Consider the following 14,406-nt stretch of genomic DNA (forward strand, 5'->3'; position numbering starts at 1 on the left):
CTTTCTCTAATCTGTTTCATTTAGCATAATGTCCTCAGGATTCATTCATGTTGTTGCAAATAACAGGATTTTTTTTCTTTTTTTATGACTGAATAATTAAATGCCTTCTTAAAACCTGGTCTAATGAGCAGATAGGGTAGATACTCAGAGAACAAAAGAACAAACTGTTAACAGGCAGGAGAAATAAAAGAGCAAAGATAATAATCAGTGGTAGAGGCTCCCCAGTTCTGTTTCATTGGTAAAGATTAGTCTGAAGCACTTTTTTGAGCTGTTTTATAGAATTTCAACCCCGCTCCAGCTCTCAACCACATACCCAATCAACTGAAACCTAAGGGATGTTGCTGTTGACCTTTCCTGGCCCTCATGACTTCAGTCACCCAAAGTTTGGACTCTGTCAACCTTTGCCCCAATTCTATGCTGAATTCTTTGCTCAGGCTCCTTCAAGAATACAGCCTTATCTTAAAACTTCCCCAGTTTTGCTGCTTGGAGAGACACTGGGGAAAGATCCCCAGTGTTTTCCTTTACTCCAAGCAATAAATCCTTCCTTCAGCTCTTTGGCTTGCTGGTGTCTTTTGGCTGGATACCCACCAAGAAGCGAACCCAGTTTTGGGGTTACAGCCTTCAAATCCCAGAATGTCATTTCTGTTGCATTCTATTGTTCAAAAAACAAAAAAGGGGGTGTGTGTAGCTCAGTGGTAGAGTGCATGCTTAGCATGCACAAGGTCCTGGGTTCAATCCCCAGCACCTCCAAAAAAAAAAAAAGTACAATAAAATATATATATATATATTTGGGGGAAGGGTATAATGCAGTGGTAGAGCACGTGCTTAGCAGGTACTTAGGTTTAATCCCCAGTACCTCCATTAAACAAACAAATAAATAAATAAACCTAATGACCCTACCACCCCCACCCCCACCAAAAAAAGTCATGGGGCCAACTCACAGCAGAGGAAGTAAACCCAACCTCTTGATGAGAGAAGTGGCAAAAAAGCATGTAGGATGGAAGGTAATGCTTGTAGTCACCTTTGGAAACAATTTAGCACAAGCACAAATGCCCAGTAAAAATCCCCGTTGACTCTGCCTCCCAGCCAAATCCTGAAGTTTCTCTCAGGATACTGAGGATTCTCTTTATCTTCATTACCACCACCCTGGTCTGAGCTGTTATCATCCTGTGTTGAATCACTGAAAGGGCCTTTCCCAACCAGTCTCCCAGCTTCCACTCTTGTTCCCATATCTTCACAGAGTCAGAAAGATCTAAAAGATTATCAGCTTATGTCATTCCCTTGCTGAAAATCCCTCAATGACTTCCTACTATTAAAATACCTTCGTTTACAAAACTCAACGTGATCTAGCCCTTCCGACATCTCTGATCTTATCTCTTGTCACACCAGGATATCTGTACCTGGAATGTTCTCTCCCCACCAGCACCTATATCTTTCATATAAATGTCACTTCAGCACAGAGGCCTTTATGAGCCACCCAGTCTAATATAGCCACCCAAACAATCTTCAACATCATTCTATCTCAGTTTTCTGCATATCATCACTAGCAGATGTTTTGTTTATTTTCTGTCTCTACCACTAGAATATAATTCCATAAGATCAAAGATGTTATCTTGCTCGTGGCTGTATTCCCAAGCACCCATTAGTTGTTCAGTAAATATTTGTTGACTGCTTTGGAGGAGCAGAGGATAAGGAGGACCCAGCCTCCAGACCTGGTTATTTCTCTGATCTGGAGCTCTCCCACTAAGTGCTGAGAGGGAGCTGGAACAGAAACATGCCCTGCTCTGGCTACCTTGGCTCTTGGCTTGGTTCCTTAATGGCTGGGGCTGGGGCAAGGTAGGGGCCGGTTGGTCACAAGGGGAAATGGAATAAAATGTGCCTACGAGTCCCCTGGGTAATCTTGTTAAAATTCAGGTCCTGATTCAGTAGGTCCATAATGCCACTGGTACTCAGGCCACACTTTTGTGTAGCAAAGCACTAAGGCATCCTTGTTTCCAGATAAATAACTCAAAGCACATGGTTAGAGCTGGGGCTTGCATCCATATCCTGAGAGAAGGAGGTTATTAATCTAGGTCATGAGAAAATTCATAAGTAGGTGAGAATCATACATACAGCTCTGGCATATCACTAGCTTGATTAACCCCACATGAAAAGAAGAAACAATCTTCTTCAAATAACTCAAGGACAAAAGCCAACAAAACACTCATGTTGGCCCCTGCAATGTTACATCAGCACAAATATCCATGAGCTATTCCTCTTTGTCTACCTTATCCTGCATTACAAGTCTTTCTGCCCCAAAAGAACAGCTGGGATGACTCAAATCCCAGCTTCCCTTTTGCTCCAAAAAGCTGCGCCCTAGCGTGGCTGTGACCAGGCATGTGATCTGGGGTAACACCAGCCACATTCACATCTGGGAGAATCTGATCAGAAAGAAAACAGGTGAGGAAGCAGGCACTACACACAATTCCTTGTTGTAGTTGGATTGACTGTGTGCAATTTCAGGAGATTTTATTCCAGCTCCTGAAGTTGTGCTATCCAAAATGGTAGTCACATGTAGCTTATAAATTAATTTAATTAAAATTAAAATAGAAATTCAGTTCCTCAGTCATTTCAGATGTTCTATAATCACATGACTTTCACTGTCCAAAATCCTTATCACCTCCTGGGGCTTGCATGCTCTGGCCCTTGCCTACCTGCCTCTCCAGGCTTCCCTGGCATTTGCCCTCTTACTTCCTGGGATTGAGTCACACTGGACTTCCCAAAGTTCCTTGAACATGCGTGCTCTCTTGTCTCTGGGTTCTATACAGTAGTGATCTGTTAGAAACTGGGATTCTCCCAATCTGTGGTAGAGATTGGTTAGTTTTTCAGCAAACTGTGGAAGGAGGTGGGTGTCTCTCTTCCCAGGCACATTGCCAGACTAGGTTTTCCAGCCCCCTGCACCTATATGGGCTATGTGTCTGAGTCTGGGGCAATGAAATGTAAGTAGAAATGATGTGTGCCCCTCCATGCTTGGCCCCTACTCCTTCTAAGAGATTCTCCCTGCTCTTGCTAATCAAAGTAGGGGCTAGAAATCAGCAGTTATCAGTATCACCGATCGCCTGATACAAATGCAGAATCTCATGTCCCACCACAGACGTACTTGAATCAGAATCTGCATTTTTAACAAGATCTCCAGGTTATCTGTTGACACTGAAATTTGCTTGCTGGCTGCATGTAGAGGATGTAGTGGAGATCTTTGAGATGCCAGGAAAAGGAAGGGCATCTGATGGGAGGATTCAAGAGTTCTTGAATGACTGGATGGAGCAAAGCCCCTTTTACCAACACCCCCTTACACCTCGGACTGACATTCATCTGTGGAGTGAATGAGAGATAAACCTTGCTTGTGTTTAGCCACTGAAATTTGAAGATTGTTTTGTTTCCACATGTAACTTACCTGGAATATTTAGTCTTCCCACCTTGCCCTCTAACTTCTGTTCATTTGTACTCACATTTTAGCACAAATTACCTCAAATATTTCTTCCTCCAGAGCTCCCTAATTCAGTCCTCCAGACTAAGTCATTTCTACCAGTAATAACTCTTAACAATATCCCACACTTTCTCATCAAAGTATTAACAATGGTAATTACATGAATAATTGGCCAATTAGTTGCTTAATGTTTTTCTATCCATCAGTATGTAATCTTCAGGGCAGGAAAAACATCTATAGCTTCTGTTTTTGAACACATCCCCAGCTTCCCCCAGTGCCTTTCTCAGTAAATAATTGTCCAATGATTAAATGAAGAAATGATCTGGCTGAGTCAAATGCTTTGAGTCCTGAAAGGCACATATATATTTTTCTCAAGCATGGTTTTGGCAGGCAGGCAGAAATAATAGCTAACATTTGTAAAGCAGTTAATTACTATATGCCAGGCATTTGCTAAGCACTTCTAAGGGTCCCTATTTAAACATCACAATAGCCCTAAAAGGTAAGTTCTATTGTTATCTTTGTTTACAGTGAGGCAACTGAAGTGTCAGAGAGGTGAGGAAATTTGCCCTTGGTCGTCACATAGCTGATGAGTGTTGGCTGTGTACTGGAACCCCAGCAGGCTGACTCCAGAGTTCTTGGGCTTAACGACTTATTTACTGCTTATGTAATACGGCAATTTTTAAAAATTTCTCATTCACCTGGATCTATAGGAGAAGCCAGAGAGGAGTGCCACCCTATCTTTACTTCTGAAAATTCAATTGTTGTGAGTGAAGCTTACAGCATATTCAGATGTTTCTTCCCTCCTTTTTAAATTTTATGTGCATCCGTAAACCTAATAGAGTAACTAAACTGTTCTCCTCCTGGTCTATAAGTGAGTGATTATGTTTCCATAATCAATTTACTTTTTTTTTACACTTTCCCTTTTTCACTAAAGAAAAAACAAGAACAAAGAATATTTTTTCCTTTACTTGTTTTTTAATGGCTATGCGATACATAAGTCATACAGCCTCCTCTGGTGGTAAATAGGTGCAAGCTTCTACAAAACAACAAAAAAAGGCTTTTTTTTTTTTAAAGTATGGTGTGGGATTTTATATTTCAAGCTTCAGTAAGAAATGCACTTTGATTTCTTTTTTAAGCAACGGTAAAGGAGTGGCACTGATTCATCTACCTTCTTGAAAATATTGGAATAAATTTCAGTGACCAGGGTTAAGAATTCAGTTTGTGATGGGCTTTTATCTGTGCAAATTGAAATAGAACAGTTTCCCCGCTCTGTGGGCAAACTCTGCCAGCGAAGAATAAGGGCAGGTGTGGTAGAACCATGATTGTTGGGTGGGCTATTAGCAGAATGGGATATTTCCCCTCTTGTGTCATCCATCATCACTTACAGTCACTTGTTCAGTGCCTGTCTTCCTCTTCAGACGTGCAGTCTGAAAGGCAGGCCTTTGACTGCCTCACCTCCTTATCAATGCCAGGTATAATGCCTAGTTCATGGTAGATGAGCAATAAATATCTGGTAAATGAGTGAAAAGCTATGAATGATTCTTCTAATATTTAATTCTAACATTAGGAATAATTAAAGAAGCCACTCTACCAAAAGGATGCATATGCTGATTGAATTTTAAGGAATCCATTTAAAGTTGATGGTTGAAGATCAACTTTAATTCTTCCTGAGGAATGGTGTAACTGTAATCAGCAGTATGTTTCAGTTTATAACAACACTATATGAGAGGTCTGATTGGAAAAACGTAAATAAAAATCTGCAGTCTGTTATTTTTAGGTTAAACATTTGTAGGAAAAAGGTATTTTCAGATGTAGCTCCTCAATCTGGCAAAGGTAGTCAAACGGTGGTACTGCTGGAGGAGAAATTTAAGTGATGTAGAATATGTAATATAATAGCATATACAACTTCAAATAAATCATACAAACCTTTAGCTCATAGTTATTAGAGACCATGTCATTTCATGAAAGCATTAAATATAGATCAGTTTTCATTTTAATGGCAACCAACCCGAAAGTGCCTTATTTTGATTATAGTACATTATCACATACAATTGTAAACAAAATTGTTAATTCTTCTTCTCTTTTGTATTACCATGAAAAGTAGCTGAAAAATTATCTGTGTTCTGCTTTTTGACTTACTTTAGAAAGCATCTGTAGCAATAGCATAGATAAGTGTTTTGAGGTTTGGCGATAGCATAGCTAAATGTTTGGATGCTTGGAATGATTAACCAATGACTAGGAGATTACTCAAGGTCTGCGTTCAGTAAATACCTCCCCTCAGGTACACGGGCTGTACGGTATTACAGAAGGTGACTGTTGTGGTTTTTAATCCTGTCTTTTCTTTCAGGCTGAAATTAATTTCAATAGAAATCAAAGCCTTACAGTAAATCCCTACAAGGTCCATCTAGCTCCACAGCGAGACACCCACCCTATCACACAATGGCCACTAATCATAATAGAGAATTACATAGTCCAGCTAGGCAGGGTTCCATTCGGGGCGGGGATGATTTCCTCCACATTTAAGGATCGCATCCCTTGGTGAGAAGCGCCATTGCTCCTCCTCTTTATAGATTGTGAAGTGTCTGTTACCGCTGTTCCTTTAACCGTGCCAGGGAAATCGGCTACATTTTCCGCAGTATTAAAGGGACCAAGCCTAAGAAGACTACGATTCCCGTCATGCCTCAGGCAGGGGCCGCCGACGCGCTTTAGTGGTTAGTCATCCTTCCCACTGCCTCCTTCCACTTCCGGGACTTAAGTTGCCAGAGGCCTAGCGGGTGCGCGCACGCACCGACTTGCCAACAAGACAAGGCACGGGGGCGCGGCTCCGACGGCTACGTGTGGCGTCACGTGTCGCGGGGCGCGCCTCGCTTGCGCGCTTGCGCGCGTCCCAGGGGGCCGCTGACCGGCTCGCGCGCCTGTGCGGAGCCGGAGGCGGGGGGCGGACCTGCGGGGGCCGCGGGGCCCGACGACGGAGAGGGCGGGGCCAGCTCCGGGCCGCGGCGAGAACACACCGAGCGAGCACCGGGGCCGGAGGGCAGCAATGCTGTGGTTTCAGGGCGCCATTCCGGCCGCCATCGCGTCGGCCAAGAGGAGCGGCGCGGTCTTCGTGGTGTTCGTGGCAGGTGAAGGAGGCTAGGGCCCGAGATGTGGCCGGGACGCTCCCTCTGGCCTACCTCCAAACCCAGGGGCCCCCCGCCTTTCCTCCGTGCGTCGTGAGGCCCGGGCTGCCTGTCCGCGGCTTCTCAGCGCCTCCCCCGTCCGTCCGGAGCCCACCGGGCCTGGCCCCCACCGCCCGCTTCTCCCGGCGCCCGGGCGGGAGGCACGGTCCCTGTTTCCCCCCAAAGCGCACTGAGCCCCGCCGTCACTTCTCTGCGCGGGGCGAGGGGACGGGTCGAGCAGGCCCTCGAGCCCGGCCCTTCAGCTCCTGGCCCCGCAGCTCCTCGCGGAGCCTTTCCCCGGCCGCCTGCGGATTTGGTGCTCACGGACCCCGCTGCCCAGTCCCGGGCTCTTTAGATAGAGCTCCCCGTCCCCGAAGACCCACTCTGGGAGGCTTTAACGCCCGTGTAGTTAGCGTTTCGGTGGGGATAGGGACGGGCCATTAGACCGGCACTTGGGTTTGTAATCAGTGGTGGACTGTCAGGAAGAAAGCTGTGTCATCGGTCACCAACAAAGAGAAACCACCTGATGTTCCCGGTTACTGGCTTTCTAGGTTCCTGAAACGCAAACTTTTGAGGTCTATCTATGTTTTTTTATGGGGTTGGAGAATCTAGTGTGAAATAATTGCATTGTTACAAGTTGGTTGTTTTTTTTTTAACCATTTGTTTAAAAGAAGTAGGCATGCAGGCCATGGTTCTTTTTGTTGTCTTCCTAGTCTCATAGCTACAGTTTCAGAACGTGTACTAACTCATTTACCCTCTGTTGCTCTGGGTTATTTTGCTCCGTATTTTATTACTGAAATCTTCTGGATAATATAGTAAACCTGTGTGTGCCTCTATGGTTTTGCTAATCCTCATTACATGAACCAAATCAGTGTTTGTGACTACCGTTAATTTGAGGTGTATTATTTCAACTTTTTGTGTTTAGTAACAGTCTATTCATTATTCACTTATGACTCTTGGATGGCTAGGTAATAGCCGTATAGCTTTATATACCGCAGTGAAGAGCAAGGTGCTGAAATGTGAGTTTAACTTAACATTAAATTTGAAATTTTTAATTGTTTTAAATTATGCTTAAATTTCAGCCTAGTGCTGTTAATTAGAAGAGCTTGAGTAGTTTAGATTTTCTTACTCTGTTTTAGAGTTAAGTTTCACATAAATAAATAACTACTGTAAGCCTGTCAGGAAATAGGTGGATTAAAAGGGAAAGGAAAATTAAATGATGCTTAGTATGCTTATTAAGAGTACAGTAATGGGGGGAGGGTATAGCTCTGTGATAGGGTTAGTGCTTAGCATGCACGAGGTCCTGGGTTCAACCCCCAGTACCTCCATTAAATACATGCATACATACATAAACATAATTACCTCCCCCCCAAAAGAAGGGTATAATAATGGTTTTATGACATTTTAAGTTGTGTTTTTCACATATAATCTCAGTTGATCTTTGCAGTTGGTAGAAAAAGATTTATTTTCCCCATTTTATAGATGAGGAAACTTAAGTCCGCAGTGGTTAAGGGACATGCACCAGGGTTACAAAAAGCATTTACGTCTTGCCTTGACAAATTTTTTTAAAAGCTTTAAAAAAGAGTGTTTTTTTGTTTCTCAAGAAAAAAGCTGAACAGTTGTAGACTTTAGGTAATTACTGAAACTGGTGTCGAAATCAATAAAGCCAGGATTATGGTAGTTATGTTTTTAAACAAAAAGCACAACTGATGGTGTCTAAATGTTCCTAGAAGGCACTTTTGGGCTAACTAGTGAAGTTGAAATAAGAAATGCTAGATTTAATTAATAAACTTTTGGAAAACCATTTGGAAACTGTAGTGCTAATTACTAACGTAGAAAAACAAAGTTATAGGTCTTTGGGCCTTTATATATATAGGTAATGTAGACATTCTTCAATTAGATTTTTACTGATGAGCTTGTATCATATGCTTTTAGAATATCGTTGACTGTCGATGTTTGCAGGAATACTTTTCGCCATCTGCTGGAGGGGTCTGTCCCTTGACCTATTCAAAATACTGTTAGTTTTTCTAGTGTTTTAGGAAGTTAATGTTCAAGACTAGTTAGGATTCGTGTCACTCCAGGAATATATAGACAGTGAAGTCATGAAACTGCAACACTTACAGGTTGTTTAGACTTTTGTCCATGATTTTGAAGAATACAACCTGAACTCATGATTTTCTTAGATCTGAGACCTCAACAGTAATATGCCAACTCAATAGAAAATTAAAAAGATCCTATAGAGTTGGAAGGAGTGGTCTTAAGGTTATGCTTGCATATAAACACTCAGGTGGGAAACATGTTAGACAGACTGTTTATATTTAGTGAAATTTTCACAGATGAATTAAAGAATATGTAGGATTGATATTAAGAGACTGGAGAGATTACTACTAGTTAAATTAACAAGGATTTTCAAAGTGTTAAAACTGGGTAAATTGAAAGAAAGAAAACTAAAAAAGATTCTGATTCTCTTCTTGGGAAGGTAGAAAAATCTGACAGGGATCCTGAAGCAGAGGTGTCAGGTCACTGACAAGTGTTGCTGGCTGGCTAAAATTTCCTTGACTGACACTATTCCTGCTTTTTTGGATTAAAATAAAGCCCAAAAACCTTTAGGTTTTGACCAGTTGAGTTTTTCTAGGTTGGAATTGCTAGCTGTAGGGTCTATAACTCTTTGCTTCAGAGTCTGTACTGTTCTTTTTAAGTGTCTTTACTTTGGATACTGCTAATTAATTACACTGAGGATGTGACGTTTTCTCGTAAAATCTTCGGCCCACCTAACTCCACAGCATATTCCATAATTTGATTAAAAATGAGAAACTAAAGATACTGAAGTTGGCAATTAGTAATCCCAGTGAGTAGTGTTAAGTCTCATTGAGTGTAGTAATTCCATTCAGTCTTATACCTCTGTTGGTCAGGCAGCTGCTTCTGCTCCAGGCTGACTCATGGACAGACATTGCTGTGGGGATGGAACATTTGAGACCCTGTCCACGTGGTACAGCACAAATGAGGGAGTGAAGAGCATCAGCCTCGGAAGCAACAGACCCACACTTCCAGCTGCATACTTGGCAGCCCCATTGGATGCCTCACAGGATTCTCAAACCTACAAGTATTAGTGTTTGAACCTGTTTTCCCCACCAGGGTTCTACTTCTAAGTAAATGGCACCACCTTACATCCAGGTGGATAAACCTAAGTGTGGGAGTCGTCTTTGGACTCTTAACTCTTCAGTCTCATCTTGTCTTCTGCTCCCTTTTGTTCACAACACTCCTAATCGCACAGCCCTTTCCCTGCACGTAAATTCCTTCTGCTTAGTGAACTCTTCTGGCTGGTGGCATGGCTCATCTCTTTCATCCCTTAGGTCTTACCTCAAATGTCACTTCAGAGAGGGCTTCCCTGACCAACCTAACAGATCTATTCTTTTTTTCATAAGATTTATTAATATAATTACTTAGAGTTTACCAAACAAGTACTTTTTTTGTATCTTTAGATTTTAAGCTCTGCTGAAGGCATACAGCATCTCATTTGTTTTATATTTAGTTTATAGCTCAATGCCTAGCACAATGTAAATGTGGACTAAAATAGTGAATGCATGAAAGAAAGAATGAATAAAAATGCTCCCTCACACCTCACAGCCTTCTCTGAGTGTAGTAAGAATGTTCCTATATAGCTCTTCTCTAGGTTGATAATCTTGTCACTTACATCTCTCCTCACCCCATAGTGTCTGAAGATGTGCTCAGAATGATCTGCAAATGTTAGTTTTCCCCATCTGCTGCTTCAACATCAAGGAGTCTGTGAATGGGCATTCTTTTGGTCTTGATCTGTGGATGCATTCTAGTCCCTGTTTACTTGTCCATGGCCAGATTTCTCAAGCCTCTTATTACTGATATTCCTGGGTCTCATTTCACACACAAAAAGTTTTAACTGTGCACCATTAGTCAAATAATGTAGGCATGCCAAATACTATACCAGAGATTTAGCTATTCATTCCACAAAATACTTATTGAGAGCCTGCTATATGCCAAGTACTTACTGTATGCCAGGTTTTGTTGTAGGCATTTGAGTTATATCAGTAAATAAAAAGGAGAACAGGCCTTGCCCTCATGAAACATGCATGCTAGTGGAGGGAGACAGACAGTAACTTGTAAACATAATAAGTAAAATACATAGTCTATTAGAAGGTGGTAAGTTTTACAGAAAAAAAAAAGCAGGAAATGAGGAAGCTTTAGAAATATCTGAAGTGTGTAAGTTTTTGTTTTTGAGGGGGGAAGTGATTAAGTTTTTAACTTATTTATGTGGAGGTACTGGGATCAAACCCAGGACCTCATGCATGCTAAGCACGCACTTTACCACTGTGCTATACCCTCCCCCCTGAAATGTGTAATTTAAAAGTAGTGATTACTTTTGAAAGTAGGAAGGCTTTATTGAGAAGATAATATTTGAGCAAGGACTTAAAGGAGTTGAAAGTTAACCATTTAGCTATCTAGGGGAAGAATATATTCCAGGCAGAGGAAACAACTAGCACAAAGACCATAAAGCAAGAGGGTCTTTCATATTTGAAGGATAAAAAGGAAAAGGATAGCAAGAAAGTGAAAGGAAAAGAGGTCAGAGAGGTAACTGGAGGCCTGGGCCATTTGTAAGGACTTTGGCTTTTACTTTAGGAGAAATAGGGAACTACTGTAGGATTTTGATCAGAGGGTTGATGTGATCTGACTTTTTAAAGAAAGCTGCTGTGTTAAGAGTAGACTGAGCAGGGAGACCAGTTAGGAGGCTATTTAATTGTTTAGGTGAGAATATGATAGCTTAAATCAGGGTGGTAGCAGTGCAAGTGGTAAGACATAGTTACATTCTGGATATATTTTGGAGATAGAGTCAGCTGAAGGCAAGGATAACTAAACTTCTTGGCCTAAGAACTGAAAGGATGGTGTTAACCATGAACAGATAGCTGAGATGGGGAAGGCTAATGGTGGAATAGAGCACATAGGAAGGAAGCAGTTTATAAAAAGTGAATATAGGAAGATTTTTGTAGAACCAAAAATGTGACCCCGAAAACATTTTATCCATAAATTGGCAAAGGGTGCTCACCCTTGAGAAAGTACCTAGCTCTCCTAACCTCAGAAATGTTTTTCAGTGACTTAACTCAAGTAAGTTTCCTTTTGCCAACCAATAAATCGTTATGCCAAAATCCAGATATTACAAGTCTGAAATGGAAATAATATTTTGATAGGTATAACTTTTAAAACAGCTTGTCACTGAGGTATGGCATATGGTATATTAAGTGAAATATATTAAGTGAACAGCTAGATAGATTTTTTACAGAAGAAAATTTCTGTGTAACTGTCATCCAGATTAAGATATAAACATGTCCAAGACCTTAGAGGTAGATTCATCCTCTTTCCCAATCAATAGCACCTCCACCAGAGTAGCCACTATACTGAATACTAAAAAACTAACATAGGTTAGTTTTAGATCAGCATAACTTCTGTGATTAGCATACCTATAACAAAGGCAGATTCAAAACTGAAAACAAAATTGCATTTCCTTCTGTCTACCTTGGAGGAATTCTGGAGAGTAAATGCTGTGCATATGGAGGATGTTGAATTTGACAGAAAGATGCTACATAAAGGAAAACTATTGTACATTTATTTTCAAAAATCGTATGTACAAAAGCCAAAATAGTCACGTTTTTGCCCATGACTTCTAATTATGATAATATTTGCATCATAATTTTGGTATCTTCTTTTGGAAGATACTTTGTATAATCTAAATAGCAGTATTTTTTCATTACTTTTTATTAATGTTAACAATGCATTATTCACACTATTTATAGATAAATTCAGTTTTCAAATTTGTAGAAAATAGTATTTGTGCAATTTTATTTTACTTGAAGTTTCAGATTTCCAGGGAAAAGAATCAGCAGATACTGGCCTTATGTTATAAGAATGCTTGAAATGTTTTACAGGTGATGATGAGCAGTCTACACAGATGGCTGCAAGTTGGGAAGATGAAAAAGTGACAGAAGCATCTTCAAACAGTTTTGTTGCTATTAAAATCGATACCAAAAGGTTTGCTTATGTTTTAATCTTTCAGTTTTTGAAATATTTTAATCATTGTCTGTGGTTGTGATTTATGGTGATATTCTTAGACGATAAGAATGTTGGTTTTCGTCTAAGTCATACTGGGAACTTAAATTGATTACAGTTTTACAAATTGGTCATTATATCTCACAGAAACACTTTTGAATTTAGTCTACCAAGCAGCTATGTGACATGTACCAGTAATGCAAAAGAACTGTGATCCTCAGATTCTAAAAACTTTGAAGTAACTGTTAATCATATATTGAATATTTCTGAAAGGTCGCCCACTCTTTTGCATTCTATTTTTGAAAACAGAGCCATTTAATTCAATAAGAATAAGGACATTCATAGGTCCATCATAGTAGCTGATAACCATGAGTCTGTTTTGTTAATCCATCTCTCTTCCACCTGTTAAAAAGAAATTTTTTTATGATAGAAAATTTCAGACATACACAGAAGTGCTTGAATAGTGTAATGAACCCCCAGTACTTGTCAGTTACTTTGACAATTGTCAGCTCATGTTCAGTCTTTTTTTTTTTTATGGTTTATTACAGGATGTTGAATATAGTCCTGTGCTGTACATTTGACAGTAGGACCTTGTTGTTTATCTGTTATATGTTGTTTTTCTGTTGTTATCTGTAGTTTGTATCTGCTAATCCCAAACTCCTAATTTATCCTTCCTCTACCCCCTTCTCCCTTTGGTAACTGTAAATTTGTTTTGTATGTCTGTGAGTCTATTTCTGTTTTGTAAATAAGTTCATTTGTATTATATTTTAGATTCCACATATAAGTGAAATCATATATTATTTGTCTTTTTCTGTCTGACTTACTTCACTTAGTATGATAATCTCTAGGTCCATCCATGTTGCTGTAAATGGCATTATTTCATTCTTTTTTATGGTTGGGTAGTATTCTATTGTCTATATGTGTATACCACATCTTTTTTTTTTTCTTAACTGAAGTATAGTTGATTTACGATGTTTTGTTTCTGGTGTACAGCATAATGATTCAGTTATACATATATATATATTCTTTTTCATTATACGTTATTACCAGTTATTAAAAATAGTTCCCTGTGCTATACAGTAGGACCTTGTTGTTTTTCTATTCTGTATATAGTAATTTGTATCTACTAATCCCAAACTCCCAATTTACCTCCTACTTGGTAACCATAAGTTTGTTTTCTGTCTGTGAGTCTCTTTCTGTTTTGTAAATAAGTTCATCTGCATCGTTTTTTTTTTTTTTTGATTCTACATATAAGTGATATCATTTGATATTTGTCTTTCTCTGTCTGACTTACTTCATTTAATATAATAATGTCTAGGTCCATCCATATTACTGCAAGTAGAATTATTTCAGTTTGTTTTTATGACTGAGTAGTATTCCATTGTGTGTGTGTGTGTATGTGCGTGCGCATATGTGTGTGCGTATGTGTACAGAGCACATCTTTTTTATCCAATCATCTGTTGATGGACATTTAGGTTGCTTCCATGTCTTGGCTATTGTAAATAGTGCTGCTGTGAACATTGGGCTGCATGTATCTTTTCAAATTAAAGTTTCCTCCAGATACATGCCCAGAAGTGGGATTGCTGGATCATCTGGCAACTCTGTTTTTAGTTTTGTAAGGCTCCTCCATACTGTTTTCCATAGTGGCTTTGCCAGTTTACATTCCAACAGTGTAGGAGGGTTCCTTTTTTTCCACATCCCTTCTAG

The 14,406-nt window shown here is 40.1% G+C and overlaps 1 protein-coding gene across 2 annotated transcripts in view; it reads left to right on the forward strand.

Moving 5' to 3' along the window:
- The first annotated feature begins 6,206 nt into the window (after positions 1 to 6,206).
- UBXN4 (UBX domain protein 4) overlaps positions 6,207 to 14,406 on the forward strand; it is a 30,550-nt gene continuing 22,350 nt past the window's right edge. Inside the window, exons 1-2 of one of the 2 annotated variants that reach the window (XM_006196125.4) lie at positions 6,207 to 6,588; positions 12,579 to 12,681. In XM_006196125.4, the coding sequence (XP_006196187.2) occupies positions 6,507 to 6,588; positions 12,579 to 12,681 (185 nt within the window). In that variant the 5' untranslated portion in view covers positions 6,207 to 6,506. Of the gene's footprint in view, positions 6,589 to 6,860; positions 7,200 to 12,578; positions 12,682 to 14,406 lie in introns of those variants that run through there. The other variant, XM_072960882.1, reaches the window with a different exon arrangement.

Source organism: Vicugna pacos, chromosome 5 (genome assembly GCF_048564905.1).
Source record: "Vicugna pacos chromosome 5, VicPac4, whole genome shotgun sequence".
Taxonomy (NCBI): domain Eukaryota; kingdom Metazoa; phylum Chordata; class Mammalia; order Artiodactyla; family Camelidae; genus Vicugna; species Vicugna pacos.